Source organism: Oryzias latipes, chromosome 13 (genome assembly GCF_002234675.1).
Source record: "Oryzias latipes chromosome 13, ASM223467v1".
NCBI classification, from domain to species: Eukaryota; Metazoa; Chordata; class Actinopteri; order Beloniformes; family Adrianichthyidae; genus Oryzias; species Oryzias latipes.
Window position 1 is genome coordinate 3,831,699 of NC_019871.2, and position 22,035 is coordinate 3,853,733.

General features: G+C 45.7%; 1 protein-coding gene across 2 annotated transcripts in view; it reads right to left on the minus strand.

The window, feature by feature from the left end:
• Positions 1-18,369: 18,369 nt before the first annotated feature.
• The window catches only part of gpr4 (G protein-coupled receptor 4), a 54,681-nt gene continuing 51,015 nt past the window's right edge, over positions 18,370-22,035 (minus strand). For both annotated transcript variants that reach the window (XM_011482224.3, XM_020708041.2), the window contains one exon: positions 18,370-22,028. In XM_011482224.3, coding sequence (XP_011480526.1) covers positions 21,307-22,028 — 722 coding nt within the window. In that variant the 3' untranslated portion in view covers positions 18,370-21,306. The remainder of the gene's footprint in view (positions 22,029-22,035) is intronic.

Consider the following 22,035-nt stretch of genomic DNA (forward strand, 5'->3'; position numbering starts at 1 on the left):
ATCTCCGAGGAGGATGAGGTCAGTGTGGACGTCGGAGAGAAGATTCATGGCAGAAGCAGAGGAGGAGACAGCTGTGATGCGTTCATGTTCAGGAAAAGTGGACGTCGGTCCAACCTGAAGCAGACTTCGTGTCTTTCTGCTCCAAAACGGGATTTTTCTGTTGAGCAGCTTCTGAATTTAGATTCTCCTCCAACATCAAAAACCGGCGATGCAGAAGAAAGATCCCAAACAAAGAGGAAGAAAACTTTTAAAATGACCCATAATCCTTTGGTTAAATTCTGTTTTGTCTTTATTTCAAATCATTATTTGCAAAGAAATGCAGTTAAATCTGTTTAAGTCACTGCAATGATCCTTTAGTTCAGGGTTCGCCCTAAAGAAAGAATAATTATAATTCAAATCAAAATCAAACTTTATTTATAAAGCCTTTTTCATACACAGACACACAAACATTCGTATGTGCGTTTCCTTTCAACCTAAACGAACAAAACAACAAACGAACAAAAAAAATGTATTTTTTTCTTGGACTGAAAGGCAGAAACGATAAGATGGGAAACTGTGACTCCCAGCAGCCATCCCATAATTCCTGTGCTTAGGGCAGGGGCACGCCAACCACCCGGAGAGGACAAACTCAGACTTGACGGCGGTGGTGACCTCGCTCCAGCTGCAAACAGCCCCAGTGCATGCTGGGGGTTCTACTAAGAGCAGAGGAGAAATCCGGTGGTCCAGTTCTGGATCCACCAGATCCCGGCGGGCCGGTTCTGGTTCCCATAAGTCTCCTCTGTGCTGTCAGGAGTCCGCTGGAGACGTCGTCTTCTTCTTTCTTTTCTCACTGTTTCGTCACTTTCCTTTTCCCTCCGATGACCTTCATGACCTCCTGAAAACGGACGCATTTGAATGTTTTTCAAATGAACGATTCTTATTTCATCCATGAAGACCGTTTGGATCAGAGGAGACGCCAGAACTGAACATGACCTCAGAATCTCGGAACTCCGTGTTTGTCGTGTCAAATGTGAGAAACGGTCAAAGCGATTCACGGCGGAGGACGCCATGTTGAATTCCTGAGCATCATCATGATCATCATCATGTTAGTCTTCACCCCAGGAGGTTTTCTCCTCCGCTGCAGTGTGACCCAAACATCGAGGATAAACAATAAGATGAAAGAAGTTACTGCACAGAATCTTCCCCACCATGTGGGATTCATGAAGACAGTTGACCCACAAACCATCAACCAACTAGACTTTTTCTGAAAAAAATGTTTACAGTTAACTTACAACATATTCACCCCAACTTCCCTCTGAAATCTGAACACATCATTTTTGGCTTTCACACTAAAAATGTGGACTCAAATCTTCTTATCATTTTTGGCAAATTTTATAACCATAAATGCAAATTCTCATCATCTTCTAACTTTTTCCTCGTATTAATCAAACCAATTCAAATACATCTCCGTCTGTCTCTACAGGCCTCAATCAGAAAGCCGTATGTTTCAATGTTTTGTGTAAAATGCATGTTGTATCTATGCTCCCTTGTCATATTTGAAGTTTATTTAGTAAAATTGTGTTACTTACTAGTTGTATTACTTCTACTTTGTGCAACAAAGTTGTTTAAACATAAAAAAAAGCTTTTCTGCTCCGCAGAATTCCTCCTTAACCTTTGGTGACCTTTGGCGAGCACGCCATCGTGGCGTTCTAAGTTAAAAGCACTTAAACTCCAATTGCTCCATTTGTATCAAATTAAAAGCCTCATATCATAAACACATTAAATATATATAGTTACAAAACAACATATCTTTTATTAAAAATATAATGTTTCAACTTCAATTAAAAAAATGTAAATAGATTTGAAAAAAATTAAATGTTCAGCTTTTTCTTTTAGTTATTTAAAATAGATTATAAATGACGGTTTCAACATTATTTTTAAATAAATAAAGGAAGAAAACACAGCTGAAATCTAAAATTGTTGATTAAACCTTTCAAAGTGCGTTGGGGGTCGCAGACCTTCAGCCTTACAGGCAGCAGGTTCTGCCCGACCCGTGATTCTGATCCTATGGCCCAAAAACTTTGGTGATTGGGTGGAGTTGGAGCAGCGAGTGGGCGGAGCAGGCGCCACAGAAGAGAGGAGGAAACGCTCTTCTCGTCTTTTCTGTACTGGAATCAGAGCTGAAATCCTTCAGATGTTAAAAAAAAAGGAAAATTGTGTGCCGGATGTTTCGCTGTGAACTCACCAGATGGCGCTCTCGCTCCGCCGTGTCATTTCTGCAGAAGAGAAACTCTGATCCTTCCTGAAGCTTCAGACCAGAACACTTCAGTTTCAAAAAGTCAAGCTCCTCATTTATTCAGAGGCAAAGTTTCAAATGTTCAGTTTTTTGAGGAAGAAACGTCAAATCAGGATTTTTGTGTTTCGGATGAAGAAAAAGGAGAGCAGACGATGGAAAGACCCAAAAACCAACTCTGGCAGATGCCTCCAAACACTTCCTGGTTTTAAAAAAAAAAAAAAGTCAGGCTCTTTCATGATGTTGACATGGCAACTCCACAAAGCCAGGGTCAGTGAAGCTTTAAAAGAATATCCCAGTTTTCCTCCAGTCATGAAGAACTTGGCTATGTCCAAATTCCTTCCTAGTGTCCGTATTCCCACCCTAACTACGATAAAACTATTTAGTGCTACTATGTAGTGCCCTGAAGTTGAAAAGCAATTCAAACACCACGGTCACTACTTTCTTTTAATTTTTTAAAGTCGCGGATATGACGTCATCAACCTAGTTTTCTGTCTGGACCTGAACCAGTTTTCTGTCTTGACCTAAACCAGTTTTCTGTCTGGACCTGAACCAATTTTCCGTCTGGACCCAAACCAGTTTTCTGTCTGGACCTGAACCAGTTTTCCGTCTTGACCTGAACCAGTTTTCCGTCTGGACCTGAAACAATTTTCCGTCTGGACCTTAACATGTTTTCTGTCTGGACCCGAACCAGTTTTCTGTCTGGACCCGAACCAGTTTTCTGTCTGGACCTGATCAAATTTCTGTCTGGACCTGAACCAGTTTTCTGTCTGTACCTGAACCAGTTCTCTGTCTGGACCCGAACCAGTTTTCTGTCTGTACCTGAACCAGTTATCTGTCTGGACCCGAACCAGTTTTCCGTCTGGACCTGAACCAATTTTATGTCTTGACCTGAACCAGTTTTCTGTCTGGACCCGAACCAGTTTTCTGTCTTGACCAGAACAAGTTTTCAGTCTGGACCCGAACCAGTTTTCCGTCTGGACCTGAACCAGTTTTCTGTCTTGACCCGAACCAGTTTTCCGTCTGGACCTGAACCAGTTTTCTGTCTGGACCTGAACCGGATTTTTGTCTGGACCTGAACCAGTTTTCTGTCTGGACCCGAACCAGTTTTCTGTCTGGACCAGAACAAGTTTTCAGTCTGGACCTGAACCAGTTTTCTGTCTTGACCTGAACCGGTTTTCTGTCTGGACCTGAATCAGTTTTCTGTCTGGACCTGAACCAGTTTTCCGTCTGGACCTGAACCAGTTTTCCGTCTGGACCTTAACATGTTTTCTGTTTGGACCCGAAACAGTTTTCTGTCTGGACCCGAACCAGTTTTCTGTCTGGACCTGAACCGTTTTTTTTGTCTTGACCTAAATCAGTTTTCAGTCTGGACCTGAACCAGTTTTCCGTCTGGACCTGAACCAATTTTCCGTCTGGACCTGAACCAGTTTTCCGTATGGACCTGAACCAATTTTCCGTCTGGACCCGAACCAGTTTTCTGTCTGGACCTGAACCAGTTTTCCGTCTGGACCTGAACCAGTTTTCCGTCTGGACCTGAACAAGTTTTCCGTCTGGACCCGAACCAGTTTTCTGTCTGGACCTGATCAAATTTCTGTCTGGACCTGAACCAGTTTTCTGTCTGTACCTGAACCAGTTCTCTGTCTGTACCCGAACCAGTTTTCCGTCCGGACCTGAACCAGTTTTCTGTCTTGACCTGAACCAGTTTTCTGTCTGGACCCGAACCAGTTTTCTGTCTTGACCAGAACAAGTTTTCAGTCTGGACCCGAACGAGTTTTCTGTCTGGACCTGAACCACTTTTCTGTCTTGACATGAACCAGTTTTCTGTCCGGACCCGAACCAGTTTTCTGTCTGGACCTGAACCGGATTACTGTCTGGACCTGAACCAGTTTTCTGTCTGGTCCCGAACCAGTTTTCTGTCTGGACCAGAACCAGTTTTCAGTCTGGACCTGAACCAGTTTTCTGTCTTGACCTGAACCAGTTTTCCGTCTGGACCCGAACCAGTTTTCTGTCTGGACCAGAACCAGTTTTCAGTCTGGACCAGAACCATTTTCCGTCTGGACCTGAACCAATTTTCCGTCTGGACCTGAACAAGTTTCCTGTCTGGACCTGAACCAATTTTCTGTCTGGACCTGAACCGGTTTTCTGTCTGGACCTGAACCAGTTTTCAGTCTGGAACCGAACCAGTTTTCTGTCTGGACCCGAACCAGTTTTCTGTCTGGGCCCGAACCAGTTTTCTGTCTGGACCCGAACCAGTTTTCTGTCTGGACCTGATCAAATTTCTGTCTGGACCTGAACCAGTTTTCTGTCTTGACCTGAACCGGTTTTCTGTCTGGATCTGAATCAGTTTTCAGTCTGGACCTGAACCAGTTTTCCGTCTGGACCTGAACCAGTTTTCCGTCTGGACCCGAACCAGTTTTCTGTCTGGACCAGAACCAGTTTTCAGTCTGGAGCAGAACCAGTTTTCCGTCTGGACCTGAACCAATTTTCCGTCTGGACCTGAACAAGTTTTCTGTCTGGACCTGAACCAATTTTCCGTCTGGACCTGAACCAGTTTTCTGTCTGGACCCGAACCAGTTTTCTTTCTGGACCTGAACCAGTTTTCTGTCTGGACCTGAACCAGTTTTCTGTCTGGACCTGAATCAGTTTTCAGTCTGGACCTGAACCAGTTTTCTGTCTGGACCCGAACCAGTTTTCTGTCTTGACCAGAACCAGTTTTCAGTCTGGACCAGAACCAGTTTTCCGTCTGGACCTGAACCAATTTTCCGTCTGGACCTGAACCAGTTTTCTGTCTGAACCTGAACCAGTTTTCTGTCTGGACCCGAACCAGTTTTCTGTCTGGACCTGAACCAGTTTTCTGAGTGAAGAGTCTGACTTCCAGACGGCAGAAGTTTGACGGCAGATTTTATCGTTCCACCTTAGGTACCGCTGAGCGGCCCACATCCGGTTCTGTTCATGAAATGAGAAAAGAACTTAAGATCCAAATCAGACTCTTGGTCTTCTCCGATCATCCTCTTCTTTCTCTTTCGGCTTTTCCCATCAGGGGTCGCCACAGCAAATCATCCTTTTCCACCTCACTTTATCATGAACATCTTCTACCCTAACATTAGCCAACTTCATGTCCTCTGTTAAGACATCCATGTATCTCCTCTTTGGCCGTCCTCTTGCCCTCCTGCCAGGCAGCTCCATCTCCAACATCCTTCTACCAATATATCCACTATCCCTCCTCTGAACATGTCCAAGCCATCTTAGTCTGGCTTCTCTGACTCTGTCTCGCTAACACAGGCAACATGAGCCGTCCCTCTGATGTACTCGTTCCTTATCCTGTCTAACCTGGTCACTCCTAAGGAGAACCTCAACATCTTCATCTCCGCTACCTCCATATCAGCCTCTTGTCTCTCCTTCTGACCATCTCTGTACTTTTCCATCAACATTCTCAAAGCAAAAATGGCATCAGTGGTGCTCTTACGGGGCATGAAACCATACTGCTGCTCACAGATCTCCACCTTCTTCCTAAGCCTGGCTTCCACTATTCTTTCCCACAGCTTCATTGTGTGGCTCATCAACTTTATTCCTCTATAGTTGCTGCAGTTCTGCGTGTCACCCTTGTTCTTAAAGATCGGGACCAGAACGCTTCTCCTCCATTCCTCAGGCATCTTCTCACTCTCTAGAATCCTATTGAACAACCTTGTTAGAAATTCCACTGCTGTCTCTCCTAGGCACTTCCATACCTCCACAGGTACGTCATCAGGACCAACGGCCTTTCCGCTCTTCATCCTTTTCAGAGCCTTTCTAACCTCATCCTTTCCAATCTCTGCTACTTCCTGCTCCACAACAACCACATCTTCCTCCCTTCTTTCCCTGTCATTTTCCTCGTTCATCAGCTCCTCAAAATACTCCTTCCATCTTTTCTGTACACGAATCTAGCCACAGGGGTTGCAAGCCAGTTGCCTCTGTGCCGGTCCCAAGCCCGGATAAATAGAGAGGGTTGCGTCAGGAAGGGCATCCGGCGTAAAAATTGCCAAAATAACCATGCGAATCATCCACAACACTTTAGACATACCGGATCGGTCGAGGCCCGGGTTAACAACGACCGCCACCGATGCTGTTAACCTACAGGGTGTCGGTGGAAATTTGACTACTGTTGGTCGAAGAAAGAGGGGAGGCAGAAGGGCCCGTGGCCAGAGAGAGAAGGGAAAAGGCAGGAACATAGGTTTGAGAATAGGGACTCTTAACGTTGGCACAATGACAGGGAAAGGCAGAGAGCTGGCAGACATGATGGAGAGAAGGAAGGTAGATGTACTGTGTGTGCAGGAGACAAGGTGGAAGGGCAGCAAGGCACGTAGTATTGGAGGAGGATACAAACTGTTCTATCATGGTGTTGATAGGAAGAGAAACGGGGTAGGAGTGATTCTGAAGGGGGAGTTTGTAAACAGTGTTCTAGAGGTGAAAAGAGTCTCAGACAGGATGATGAGCTTAAAGTTAGAAATCGAAGGGGTGATGGTGAATGTAGTCAGTGGGTATGCGCCACAGGTTGGCTGTGAGTTAGAAGTGAAGGAGAGATTCTGGAGTGAGTTGGATGAGGTCATAGAGAGTATCCCCAGAGGAGAGAGAGTTGTTATTGGAGCAGACTTTAATGGGCATGTTGGTGAGGGCAACAGAGGTGATGAGGAGGTGATGGGCAGGTTTGGTGTGAAGGAAAGGAATCTGGAGGGACAGATGGTGGTGGACTTTGCGAAGAGGATGGAAATGGCTGTAGTCAACACTTACTTCCAGAAGAGAGAGGAACATAGAGTGACATACAGAAGTGGAGGTAGGAGTACTCAGGTGGACTACATCCTATGTAGACGAGGTCATTTGAGAGAGGTTAATGACTGCAAAGTGGTGGTAGGAGAGAGTGTAGCCAGACAGCACCGCATGGTGGTGTGTAAGATGACCCTGGAGGTCAGGAAGAAGAAGAGAGGGAAAACAGAAAAGAAGACCAAGTGGTGGAAGCTACAGAATGAAGAAACTTGTGAGGAATTTAGGCAGAAGTTGAGACAGGGTCTGGGTGGTCAGGATGAGCTTCCAGATGACTGGGAAACTACAGCAGAGATTATCAGGGAAACAGGTAGGAAGGTGCTAGGTGTGTCATCTGGAAAGAGGAAAGACGGTAAAGAGACTTGGTGGTGGAATGAGGAAGTACAGGAATGCGTCCAGAGGAAGAGGTTGGCTAAAAAGAAGTGGGATGTAGAAAGGACTGAGGAAGGTAGACAGGAGTACAAGGAAGCGCAGCGTAGAGTGAAGAGAGAGGTGGCAAAGGCCAAACAGAAAGCTTACGATGAGCTATATGACAGGTTAGACACAAAGGAAGGAGAGAAGGACTTGTACAGGCTAGCCAGACAGAGAGACAGAGATGGGAAGGACGTGCAACAGATAAGGGTGATTAAGGACAGAGATGGAAAGGTGCTAACAACCCAGGAGAGTGTACAGAAAAGATGGAAGGAGTATTTTGAGGAGCTGATGAACGTGGAAAATGACAGGGAAAGAAGGGAGGAAGATGTGGTTGTTGTGGAGCAGGAAGTAGCAGAGATTGGAAAGGATGAGGTTAGGAAGGCTCTGAAAAGGATGAAGAGCGGAAAGGCCGTTGGTCCTGATGACGTTCCTGTGGAGGTATGGAAGTGCTTAGGAGAGGCAGCAGTGGAATTTCTAACAAGGTTGTTCAATAGGATTCTAGAGAGTGAGAAGATGCCTGAGGAATGGAGGAGAAGCGTTCTGGTTCCGATCTTTAAGAACAAGGGTGACACGCAGAACTGCAGCAACTATAGAGGAATAAAGTTGATGAGCCACACAATGAAGCTGTGGGAAAGAGTAGTGGAAGCCAGGCTTAGGAAGAAGGTGGAGATCTGTGAGCAGCAGTATGGTTTCATGCCCCGTAAGAGCACCACTGATGCCATTTTTGCTTTGAGAATGTTGATGGAAAAGTACAGAGAAGGTCAGAAGGAGCTGCATTGTGTGTTCGTAGATTTAGAGAAGGCGTATGACAGGGTGCCGAGGGAGGAGCTGTGGTACTGTATGAGGTCGTCTGGAGTGGCAGAGAAGTATGTCAGAGTAGTTCAGGACATGTATGAGAGAAGTATGACGGTGGTGAGATGTGCTGTAGGTCAGACAGAGGAGTTCAAGGTGGAGGTGGGACTACACCAAGGATCAGCTTTGAGTCCTTTTTTGTTTGCTATGCTGATGGACAGGCTGACAGATGAGGTAAGACAGGAATCTCCCTGGACAATGATGTTTGCGGATGACATTGTAATTTGCAGTGAGAGTAGAGAGCAGGTGGAGGAACAGCTAGAGAGGTGGAGGTTTGCTCTGGAAAGAAGAGGCATGAAGGTCAGTCGTAGTAAGACAGAATACATGTGTCTGAACGAGAGGGATCAAGGTAGAAGCGTTAGGTTACAGGGGGCTGAGGTGAAGAAGGTGCAGGAGTTTAAGTACTTGGGGTCAACAGTTCAGTGTGATGGGGAGTGTGGAAAAGAGGTGAAGAGGCGAGTGCAGGCAGGTTGGAGCGGTTGGAGGAAAGTGTCAGGAGTGTTGTGTGACAGAAGAGTGCCAGCAAGACTCAAAGGAAAGGTGTACAAGACAGTGGTGAGACCAGCTCTGCTCTATGGGTTAGAGACGGTAGCAGTGAGACAGAGACAAGAGGCTGAGATGGAGGTAGCGGAGATGAAGATGTTGAGGTTCTCCTTAGGAGTGACCAGGTTAGACAGGATAAGGAACGAGTACATCAGAGGGACGGCTCATGTTGCCTGTGTTAGCGACAAAGTCAGAGAAGCCAGACTGAGATGGTTTGGACATGTTCAGAGGAGGGATAGTGGATATATTGGTAGAAGGATGTTGGAGATGGAGCTGCCTGGCAGGAGGGCAAGAGGACGGCCAAAGAGGAGATACATGGATGTCTTAACAGAGGACATGAAGTTGGCTAATGTTAGGGTAGAAGATGTCCATGATAGAGTGAGGTGGAAAAGGATGATTCGCTGTGGCGACCCCTAATGGGAAAAGCCGAAAGAGAAAGAAGATCTTTTCTGTACACTCTCCTGGGTTGTTAGCACCTTTCCATCTCTGTCCTTAATCACCCTTACCTGTTGCACGTCCTTCCCATCTCTGTCTCTCTGTCTGGCTAGCCTGAACAAGTCCTTCTCTCCTTCCTTTGTGTCTAGCCTGTCATATAGCTCATCGTAAGCTTTCTGTTTGGCCTTTGCCACCTCTCTCTTCACTCTACGCTGCGCTTCCTTGTACTCCTGTCTACCTTCCTCAGTCCTTTCTACATCCCACTTCCTTTTAGCCAACCTCTTCCTCTGGACGCATTCCTGTACTTCCTCATTCCACCACCAAGTGTCTTTACCGTCTTTCCTCTTTCCAGATGACACACCTAGCACCTTCCTACCTGTTTCCCTGATAATCTCTGCTGTAGTTTCCCAGTCATCTGGAAGCTCATCCTGACCACCCAGGACCTGTCTCAACTTCTGCCTAAATTCCTCACAAGTTTCTTCATTCTGTAGCTTCCACCACTTGGTCTTCTTTTCTGTTTTCCCTCTCTTCTTCTTCCTGACCTCCAGAGTCATCTTACACACCACCATGCGGTGCTGTCTGGCTCTCTGGGAAAACTCTCTATGACCTCATCCAACTCACTCCAGATAACTCACTCTCCGATCATCCTGATTTCAGTTAATCCGTCACATTTTTGTCGTTTGGACTGAACAAGGTTCATCTCTGATTTCAATGGTTCAGTCTTCGTCCGGTTCAGTGGGTCTATGAAAAGTTCTTATCCAAATGTGACGGAGACCCAGAAATACCAGGAGTTGCAGTACCTGAAATGACCACCAGAGGCCGGTTTCAGAAGTGAATATTTCTCCAAGGGATGTTAAAAACCTAAACTTTACACTAAAATGAACTTAAACAGAGTCTGGTTTTTGAAGTTTATTGTTTTATCTTCTTTTCCTGTCCTGTGTGTGTTTGTTTTTGTGCGTTTGTGCGTCTCTGAGATCTGCTAAATTCCCTCAAATATATCTGCAATTGTCCATTCTTGAACCACCCTGCCGCTTTAGCTTTAGAAAACTCTTTTTGTGTCATTCTGATCGTTTATATCTGGTGTGTCACATGACACTTTGCCCACTCCGCTGAGCCTGTGTCCTTTATTAGGACACAAACACATACACACACACAAGACAGAAACACACAAGGTCACAAAAACGACCAAACCTGGAGTAGAGCATTGATTTTACCGAGCCGCTGAATCATTCCTGACAACAGAAACCTTGTTTTCCTCCTGAAGATGGAGCGGCCGCTCAACGCTCCGACAGACGGCGGTAAATCACAGAAAAACCATTTCCTGCTCTGCGGCGCTGGAACCATACTTCAGACTTTTTCTTTGCTGCAGCTTCTGAATTCTGAGGCTGATGTGTTTCAGCGAAACGCTCAAATCATGTACGGTCTGTCTGATGGGCGATTTGTTCAGTCGTTGCTCACAACGATGTTAGTTTAGGATGCAAACAGGAACTTTCTCACCAACAGGCCCCAAGTGTTGAGAATCGGGGAGTGAACATCATCCACACTGATCCTGAGCACAGGAACACCACAGGGGTGTGTCCTCAGCCCCGCCCTCTTCACTCTGTTCAACCACGACTGCTCTACCATTCATCCCGCAAACATGGTTCTAACGTTTGCTGATGACACCACCGTAGTAGGTCTCATATCGAACCACGATGAGACCCACCACAGAGAGGAGGTCCAGCACCTAACAGGATGGTGTGCCGACAACAACTTCATCCTGGGCGGGGGCGGCGGGCCCCTGCCTCGCTCCTCCCTGGACCAACCGTGGGCCGGGCGGATGGCTGCCTGGAGTGCGGAGTGGGTCTCCCTTGGGGGGTCCTGGCTCGTACCTGGGGTTGGGGCGGGGGGATGCCCGGAACTCCTGGGTGGTGGTGGGGTGCTCGTCTGGGGCTGTGGGCGTCCTTCTCCGGTGGGGCCCTGCGTTGGGTTCTCCCGGCGCGGCGGGGGGGCTGCTCTCCTGGTTGGGCTGGGGCGGCGCCCTCTTTCCCTCCGTGCCTCCCTGCTCTCTGGCTCTGGGGGCCTTGCGGCGGCCCTGCTGGCCCTGGCCTGGGTGGCGGGCTTGGTCGCCCGGGCGGCGGTTGTTCCCTGCCGGTTCCCGTGTGGCGTTGGGGGGATTCCGGCTGCCGCTGCTGGTGCGGTGGGGGTCTTGGGGTGGGGATGGCTGGGCACTCTCCCTCCTTCTTTTCACGTTCCACCATCCATTTTAGAAGAACATAAACACTCACCTGAGCACAGGTGTTAGCTCAACAGACTGAATGACTGAAATATTTCACACTAGTTGGTTTTAAGGCATAAGTATGCGTGTGAACACTATCTGTTTTGTGTACATGTCGACAGGTGGACATTTTTGCAACTAACAGGTGTGTTTATAACATTTGAGTGTGTGTGTGGACAGGCTCCGCCCTTTTTTTTTGTTTTTTTTTTCATTTGAACCTTACCATAATGATTAACAACCAGTAAACTTGCTGCTTTATGCTGCTTCATGGTCTTATCCCCCTTCCCCTCCTATTATCACCCCCTACCCCCCCTCTCTCTAACGTCCCTCTCTCTTCTTCCCCTCTTTCCTTTTCCGTCCGGTCCAACACCAAAGATTTTCAGACATGTTTGAAATTAATAAAGTTTGGCCTCAATTACAAAAGGGGTTTATCCAGACATACCTTTGGTTTGTCTGAAGATTAATAACCCCTCTTGTTAAAGTAAAATATGTCCAACCCAAGAGGCCCTCAGCTCTCATCTGTCTGCCTAGCTGTTGGACAGGACAAGTTAAAAAAAAAAAAAAAAAAAAAAAAAAAAAAAAAAAAAAAAAAAACTTCATCCTGAACACCTCCAAGACCGAGGGGGTCATTGTGGACTTCAGAAGCCCCCCCCCCGATTCATGGGAAGGAGGTGGACCACATCAAGTCGTGTAGCTGCAGACCCCGCCCACCCGGGACACCAACTGTTTGGACCTCTTCCCTCTGGAAAGAGATACAGGAGCAACAGAACCCACCCGAGCAGACTGAGAAACGGCTCCACCCCCCCACCCCCAATCACACAATTGTGTCAACACCCCCCCCCCCCACACAGTCTTAACATAAGCCACTAATCTGCTGTCACCACACAGTTGGCAATGCTCTGACTGCACTTTAAATCATGTGTGTAATATTCATCTAATGTTGCTGTACAGTCTTTATTATTTATTTATTTTTTAATATTTATTAGAAAAGGGCTGCTGAAAACAATTTCAGTGTGCACTGCATAGTGACAATAAAAGATTCTGAAACATGATTGACCTGAGTGTTCAGGAAAATAAACATCGTACTTACCCGCTGTGTCACATTTAATCCACACATTTGTCATTTCAAAAATGAACATCGATGAGTTTTTCCTCACCAAGAAAGTGTCGCCTCAACTTCTTTCCCGCCAAAAGTGTTTTTGAGATTTCATGGAAGCAGCCATTTTTTAAAATGGGCAGAGAAAGCCCTTCTACTGCCCCTAGTGGAATGATGGTGCACTACAGGGCAGAAAACAGACCAAATCGTATCCAATGGTTTTTTTTAAGGAAAGTTTGGATCATGCTAGTGAGAAAGGGGGTCTCAGAAAAGTGTGACTCACATATGATACAAATGGTGATGAGGAACTGTAGCTTTGAATTCAAGAAATTCATAAAGTGTTTGTGAAAATCTTGAAGTTTCCTTCCGGTTTCTAACAGGTCCTTAAAGCGTCGGTTTTTTCAGCTGCAGGAGAGAAACCTGCGAACACAAACGCTCGCAGGACGAACGTCTAAACCCGTCCCTGCAGAAGAATCCACTTCTGACTCGGAGAGGAGGAGGAAGAGCGGGTCCATGAAGGCTGCAGCTGAAAATAGACCGATCCGCCCTCCGGTGGTGAAGATTAATGCAGCCTGCTGCGGTGGAAGGGGCTCAGAAAAACCCACGAGGGGTTTATCCAAACAACCGATGACATTCAGTCAGAAATGAGCTCTTTTGTTCTGGAGTGACAGTGCGTGACGCGCATCCAAAAAGCAGAGCGCCGGCGTCCGTGTGTTTGCGTTGGCCGCTCGGTTGCTGGTGACCTGCTCCCTTTTTAATTCGATTGCAGCGCGCTCCTGAAAACGGGATTCTGGGTCACATTGGTCACAGTGGTGGGAGGAAGAAGCAGATGGCTTTATGTTGTGATCCGTCAAGGTACCAATTCTGCTCTTCGTGTTTGAACATTTATTTTAAAGGTGCTACAGAACCGCCCCTGGAAATGGAAGTGAAGCCTTCTCCATGACAGTACCCAACCATCGCTGGGCCGTCTTCTCTCGTTTCATTGAGTGGTCACACGCAGAGGGTCACATCAGAGGGTCGACCCGTATGGCTTCTGTGGGCTTTCGGGTTGTCCGGGCCCGTGGACCGTTATCTCCCACGCAAGGGACATCATGAAAATGGGACGTACCATTGTCGTACGCGTGGTACGTACAGGTGATGCTGCGGTCCGATCGCATCATTTCCCCGTTTGTATCAGCCGAGGAGCGCGCACGTGTCACGTGAACGGCACTAGCCACCGTCACGAAAGCGGGCTACACGAAATCTGTCAAAGGTTTTGGATGTTGGACGCAGGGGCCAGCAGGCCCCTCCTGATTGGTCAGTTTATAACGTGACTAACTTGAACTACAGAAAATATTTAGGATTACCAAGAATATGTTTTAAAAAAAAGGTATCAGAGTGTCCGTCAGCGGAGGTTCTGCTGTTTGTTGGGTTTTTCAGAGTCCGTCGGTTCTGTTGGAGGTTTTCTTTGTTCCGATCAGAAAGACATGAACTCAATCTGACGTGTTTAGCAAAGCTCATCGAGTTCGACGTTTCATGTTTTATCTCAGCAGGTTTATGTGGAAAAACACAGAACTACCGTCTAATTCCAGCTTTGCTTCATTTGTGGGAAAAAAAAGAAGCTTTTAGTTCTACAGTAAGTAAGTCTACAAACTGAAATCAAACTTTTTCATTTTAATTGAAAAAACAGGACTTTTAACCATTCTACTTCAAAATGCCCTTTTTTATGTTGTATTATTATTATTTTATTATGATTATTATATATGGCTCTGGGTTGAGTGGAGGACCGGCACATGGGAAATCAGGGTTTGATCCCCAAGGGTTGCGATCAGCGTCATCCAGTGTGGGTCCTTGCGCAATACCCTTCATGCTAGCTATGTAGCCATAAGGCGGCCCCCACCCGAGTCTGGGTCCCCCTGTGCCTGTCCCCAGCCCGGTTGAAATACAAGAAAGCCCAGCATGACGGTGTCTGCCAGCGGGGATCAGTGAACGTGGATTTGCTGTGAGGGGACATGCTGAGATACCTTTGACCTGTTCTTGTCTTTTTATTCGTCTTTTGTTGCCGTTTCCGTTTTGCTTCGTGTGCTACTGACTTCTGGTCCAAGTCGACCTTGAAAAACAGTTCTTGACCTCCGTGGGTTCTAACCTGGTTCAATAAGTGTTATTCTGTCGCACTTTTGTCCTTCACTGCTTGCCGTACATCATTGTTTAATCCAAACACAGAGCAGCGCTGAGCTGACACGATGCTGCGGCTCTGGCGTGAGCGCCACTGCTTCACGTACTTTGCTTATGATAAATAAAATCAAAACAGAAAAGCTGCGGCCTCCTCCTCAGAGGTGAGCAGAGTTTTGACTTTTTCTTCCTTCAAAGGCTGCAGCCTTCTGGCCTCCAGAGGTGACGCATGAACATGGTCCCCCTGAAGCTGGGAACGCCGTTCCTTTCCGCCTCCAGCTTTTGGATCCATGAATGATTAAAGATGATTAAAGGCCAGCGTTAATGTCAGAGCGGGAAAGAGGACCTCGGGGTGTTTTTCTCACCGACCTGCAGGACACGCCCCCTGCCCTCAGGTCGTGTCCTTCAAGATGCTTTCAGGTGAAACGTTTTCAGCCACCGGGAGCTAAAACGTTCAGATCCAGGGTGTGGAGTGGTCAGCCAGGTGATAAAAATCAGCGACCTGCAGCCGATGACGTCGGTGGTTTCTGACCTCCACGGGGAGGTCTTCAGGGGAAGATGAAGGGCGATGAAGATGAAGGACAAACATCTGCTCTTCGTCTCCCAGAGGCGTTTTCTTCCTCACCTGATCACCAATCCGTCTCATAAACAGGTGTTCGGTAATGAAGGCGCGGCCTTGGCTCAGCTTCTATTTATAGCCCTGCAGCAGAGGTGAGCAGTGGAGCATAAAGGGGGAGACTCGCCTCCCCCCTCAGGCGGGGGTGTGTGTGTGTGTGTCCCGCCTCCTCAAGAAGGAGAGCGGCGTTCTCCGTCCCGCCTCATCCTGGAAGCAGCATGGAGGGGGGCAGACCGCCCCCCTCCTCAAGCACAGACGACCCTTCATGTTGTTCATCGGCCCCCCCTCCCCGGGGAGCAGGAACACATGGGGGGACGGCTGAAGGTGACTCGGTTGGCTGGACGCCGAGCTGCCGCCGCTTCACCTGCGTGTCCCCATGTGACCTTTCCCTTTATTACACTGATGATGACGTGTGAAAAAATGACAAGGCGTCTCAAACCGCAGGAGCTGCTGTGAAGGACACGCCAAAGTCAGACCGGGCTTCCTGCTGTGAAGATCAAACATCTACTATATAAAACTTCGGTTCGGGAAAAAAGCCCAGGATTTCACTTCATTTCAGCTAAATCTGTCAATAAGTTTGACTCTGTTTGGAATAAAAATAAAAGCTAAACTTGTAGTGATATTTCAAAGTATGCTAACGTTTAGCTTCTTAGCTTTCAAACGTCGTTTTCCCTGTTGTCCTGCATTATGCATCAAATGAGCAAACAATAAAACAATGATTTTTTATCTGTTTGTGTTTTTTTATGCTTAAAAATACACAATTTCAAAATTAAACAAGACTGAAACTTTATTTAATCTATATTTGCCACAGCTAATGTAGCATTTAGCATTAAATGAAACAGCTTAAGCTCATTTAAAATTGATCAATCAATAAATAATAAGTTTAGCTTTTTTTCATCTCATTTAGTTTTACATTTTTAAAAATGTACCCATGTTAACCATCATTTCAATTTTACGCTGGTGTAATGTTCTTTAGCTACTTCAGCGATAAATTAAGAAATTAGCAGCGTCTGTTTATCTGGTTTTTAGCTAACGTAGTGACTCATTTAGCATACGAGCCACTAATATAATTCTGAACGCATTTAGGGATGTTCCAGGCGGAGAACAGCGGCCTCACGCCGACGTGCAACAGCTTATGAAATGTTTACGTCTGCAACGGAAATCGTCTGATGCTAACGCAGAGAAAAGCGCCATTCTGCAGTTCTGCGTTAGTCATGTGTAGCATAACGTAGCGTAAAGCGTTGTGTAACAACAAAAAGCTGCTTTTCTCTGAGTTGGAATCAGCTGATTCCCGTTGATCGCATAAACAATCAGAGAGTTGCGGTTCGCCAAAGAGCGTGTGCTATTTAGCCGTCACTGACGACATCTCCAGTGTTAACAAACGTTGTCTTTTGGGTTTCTGATCATTTCAATCTTTTTTTTCTTATTAGCATCAACAGTGTTCTGCATTTCCAGGTAGCATGTGTTGCTATACGTGACGACTGCAGAGTTTTGAAGCCCGAATCACACGTTTGCATTAGAAGCGGCCACTGAACGCGTTTCTGAGCTCGGTGTAAACGTATTGTCACGTGTTTTCAGCTGTTTCAACAGTCCAAACAGAACTGGTGGGTTTTTTTTATTTTCAGCTTCCTGCAGTTTTTTGGGGGTTTTTTCTGATTGTTTTTCACTTTATTAGAACAGAGTTTTAGGGCCAGTTTACAAACAATTGAAGTCGTAAATTTCCGAGAAAAAAAGTCATAAATGCTAAATTCCGAGAATAAAGTCGTAAATTTACGTCAAAAAAAGTCAGAAATGCTAAATCACGAGAATAAAGTCGTAAATTTAAGAGAAATAATTTAGTAAATTAACGACTTTAAATCTCGTAATTTTACTTATTTTTTCTTGGTGGCCGTAAAACCGTCGTACTTTATTAACTTTTAATCTGAAAAACAGTTTTCATTTATACTTTCTAAATAAATACTCCTGTACACAAGGTGGCGCTGCACAACTTTACGCTTCCTAAAGTCGCTTTTCACTCAGAAAAAGAGAGCAAGTATTTATGCGCTTGTCAGAATCAAACAAAGAAAACGTGAATATTTCAGGCACCAGTAGCTCCAACTGGTGCTTGGTTCGGGGATATTTTAGAATGTCCGTCATTATTTCTTCGCGGCAGTGTAGACGCTACTTGGCGTCTATCTTCTTCGCTGGTATGTGTGCTCAGCAAGGCAGTTTTGTGTTTGAGCGCCCCCAAGTTGTGTTTTACTGTGACTTCAGAAGCTCCAGACACGTGTGCAAAAGTGCCGTTCTCATTGGTCGAATAGTTTTCGACGCGATGCGTCAAAAAACAAACAAACCCGAAGCGTTTTTTTTTTGACGCTTTGACGCGTGGCGTTTTTTTCACGTCGGTGTGCACACTCACATTTGGGCCCTTTGTTTAGTCACGAGGCGTTAAACGTCGGCGAAAATCGCGCGCGAAATTCGTCCCGGTGTGTACGGGCCTTAAGTTGGATTTATTTCAGAAAGTTCAGAGTTAAACAAACCATTTTTTTAATATTTACTTTTATTGTTGAACAAAATACTTACCATACAAATATTAAAGTTTCTTGAAGTAAATTTGACCTTTTTTAATTGAGTTTTATGATAACTAAATAGTTAATTTTCTGGTAACTAGTTACTATTATCATAAAGAAATTGAGTTGCTGTTTCTTTTTGGATCAAGTAGTGGGAAACTACTCCTAATTACTTTTGGAAGTAACTTTTTATCATTACTTATTTTATAATCTTCTTTTAATTCTTTAGTCACAGGATTATCGTAATTCAAATTTCCGCCCGTGGGGCAGTTTAGGGTGGTACAAACCCTACTCCAGGGTTTTTTCCCCCGGATCTTTGAAACAGATTTATTTGAGTGTAAACTAAACCCTCTTGGGAAATAAAGTTAAATTAAACAAATATACTTCATAAACATTTCCTTTTATTAACTGTATTTCTGCTGCAGGCAAAGGTCAGTGAGACTTTTCCACATAAACGTGTTTTTTTTTAAAATCTTTTGTGTTCAATAATCAAACAAAAGTTTCAAATGCATCATTTATTAATTCCAACATTGACACGGGAGTCGACCAAAGCGCCGGCCGTGGCACACAGGGCGGAGCTCGCCGAACCAAAACAAAAGCATGGCTGCACTCATGCGCTCGGATGTACAGAGTTCAGACGGGCGTTTCCTGTTTCCATTCATAAGGTTGGTAAGTTCGTCCGGTTTAAATAATGTAAACAGATGCCATCAGGGAGCATCCCATAATGCAAACAGACACGACGCAGAAACCAACAACACAAAGACTGACAGCCACACTGAACGGAAGCCCCAAAAACTTTAGCATCGCCAGGCTTAAAACTTCAAAATAAAAGTCTCTTCTGTTTTTAGAGAATGGCGTCAAGAGGTGACAGAACCTACGGTGGCCCTTTAGGCACAAATGTTTCATCAGAAGATGTCAGCGTACAAATATCTGTTCAAATACTTCTTACAAACATCCTGCCGTTATTGTCACTGTTTGGTTTTTGACAGAATGAGGCGTCACAGTGAGATGTTAACATTTATTCTGACCTTTTGATCAACCAAACGGTGAATTTGGATCACTTCTGTCTTTACTGCGTTTAGCTTGAAAGAACAATTAAAAAATGGACCATTTGACACAGGGCTCAGGTACCAACAAGTACTTCATCTGTCAGGAACGTTTAGTACTTTAAATGTAGTTTTTCATATATTAAGCTAGAAGTTCTGCATTTTATTAATAATATATATATATTTTATGTGTAAGAGTTAACAAAATATACATTTTTGGAGTATCTAATTCTCGCCAATCTTTGTCAAAAATGTGGATAGACAAAAGGTCTCCGTCTCCACAGGAAGCGTCCAACAAAAATGGACAAATATTTCTGACTAGCTTGATGGCCGATCTAAAACACAGATGTAGTTCTGAAGGGATTTGACTGGCAGCTGTCAATAAGAAGACGACGCCCACTTTAGAGCGGAATTCATATGTAGAAAGAAGAACTGTTACGCAGTCTAACCGCGAAGGGGAAAGTTGGGCGAAGGACTGAGTGGCGCCCCTAGTGGACTCTGTAAATGTAGGGGGGGGCCCTTCCAGAGTTAACCCATCAACAGTTCATGATATGTGTACCATTATTTTGGTTTTGGTAAACTACGAAGCCACACCCCTTGACGGATTGTTGGATGTAGTCAGAAGCCTGGCGGAGTGATACGTACTGTGCTTCAACGTGATGAAGTGAAAAAGTGAGAGTATGGTTCAGTATTTTATGTGTCACAACTGAACGTTATTATCAATAAAGTTATATTGTCTGTTGTGTTCCTCTCTCTGCAAAGGCTGATTGATTATTGCAGATAAAAGACATGAAGAAGAAAAGAGTTCTCTAGAAAAACTTCCCCTTAACCCCTCTGACCAATCCCCTGCTTATTGGTCCCTCTAGGCATTCTGGGTAGTGTAGTCATACCACTATGGTTTTCAAAACATGTTAGTTCTTTTGCTGCTTTTGACAAATGGTAGAATGTCAACTCCAAGCTCAGTCACACTGACTCTGGGGGCAAGTGGGAGAGTGTCCACCCAAAGAGTGGGAGACAGTAGGTTCAAATCCTCAAAGGTTGGGACAATGTATGAGGATTTAATCTAAACAACAAATTGGCTTATATGTTGGACTGTAGACATTATGACATGTGTGACCTAACCTGAGATCACGGTTTAACCCAGAGTCTGCAGATGACAGAATGAAGCAGATTCCCTCCAGATTTTTGTCTTTTGCTTCTCCTCTTCCTCAAAGATGAAGTCTATGAGTCACAGAAGTGGATGGAATCAGCCACAGCAGCCAGAGACGGGGACTTGGACTAGAGTCGCACTGAAGTCTCAGATGCAGAGACTTTGAACTGGAGGGACGCGTGAACACACCGTTAATTTGTTTCTTATCTTTTATCTCCATGATTTCCCTCTCTAAAAGTTAAAGCTCCCTTAATAGACTTTTTGCACTGAAAACCAAGAAACGTGCGCTTCCTGTTTTTGTGAAAGTAGTTCTTGACAACCGGTGACGTCTCTGACATCAGCACAGACTCTTAAATATCTTAAATCTTTGACTTAAATTAGTTTCCACAGAGCAGAAAGTTGGAAAAACTGGACACTTCCCTTTAGAAATCCCTCGAAGATGACATGAGTTTGTTTTCTCTCTATGAAAATGGTTTCTGGTGAAAAACACAGAATTTGTGCTCGTTTATCTGCCTTCAGTTGGCCTTGTCCTCCGTTTGCATAAGGGTGGGGTTTTTTTGCTAACTTCCAGGTCAGCTGTTTCTTTTGAAACTGGTCCTCTGTGTGAACGGTTAAGGTCGCGTCAAACAGCCACTACGCACGTTTTGCGCATATTGCACGGATAAAGACTGGTCAATATACGTGGAAAAAGGGAGAAAAGTGGTGGTCTTTAGGTGAAGTTTTCACATATGTATCATTAAAGTTATACATCGGTGAAACATGCGTGAAAAGTCTGTCAGACATGCGTTAAACAGCCGTGGAAAGCCACGAATTTGCCCTGCGTCAAATACGCCAAAACTGCCAAATTCTCAGGCGACCAAAACTTCCGAACAGTTAAAAACCGAAAAAGAAACACGTATCATGAAAGAGCGAAATTTCATACCTGGAAAAGGCGAAATATGTGCGTAGCGGCTATGTGACACGGCCTTCACCTTATCGTTAGTATGATGACACCTGATGGGATAAATCCCCTCTTCCGTCAGCTCCGACTGCTGGTTTGATACCCAAACTAGTTAGATGTCGGGCTGAATGCCGAACACCACCATCGGCTCAGTGCGTTTGCAATTTCAGTCGCCCCTGAAGGATTCACTTCCTAACGCTGAGAATAGTCATCTGTAGACACTCCTCCTTCAGAGCCACCAGCTCCGTCTTGTAGCCTCCGCTTTTGCCGCCATCAGCGTACACACAAGGCTGCTTCTTGGTCGACAGCGGCGTGTCGATGGTCACCGAGCCGGCGTTCAGTATGTCGACGTGTGACGGCGAGGAGGAGGAGCGTCTGAGGCAGGTCACGGACATCAAGGCTGAAAGGGCTCGGCCCACGTCGTGCCTGGCTCCCTCGTTGACGAAACAGTACAGGATGGGATCAGCGACGCAATTCAAGCTCGTCAGCGCCAGCGACACGTGATACGCCGCAAACATGGTCTCCTCGGAGCTGCAGTCACACGGCTTCCTGATGAACATGACAGTCCGCACCAGAAGAAGGCTGTGGTACGGTCCAAAGCAGAGCAACACGATGAGGATTAAACTCAGGGCCAGTCTTTGGATCTTGGCTTTTTCCTGGCGCTCTGTGGAGACGTTGCATCTGACTGCTGCCAGGATGCCTCTGTAGGCGACCAGCATGGCCGTCCACGGAGCCAGGAAGCCCAGAAACGTCCTGTAGAGGTTCATCCCCGCCACCCAGTCCTGCATGGGGTACTTCTCAAAGCAGAAGGTGTGGTTGAAGCGGTCCTGGAAGAGCTCGTTGTGGAAAAGAGGAGCAGAATTAGCAACGATCTCGATGATCCAGATGGTGGAGCTGACCAGGATCGCTGCAGG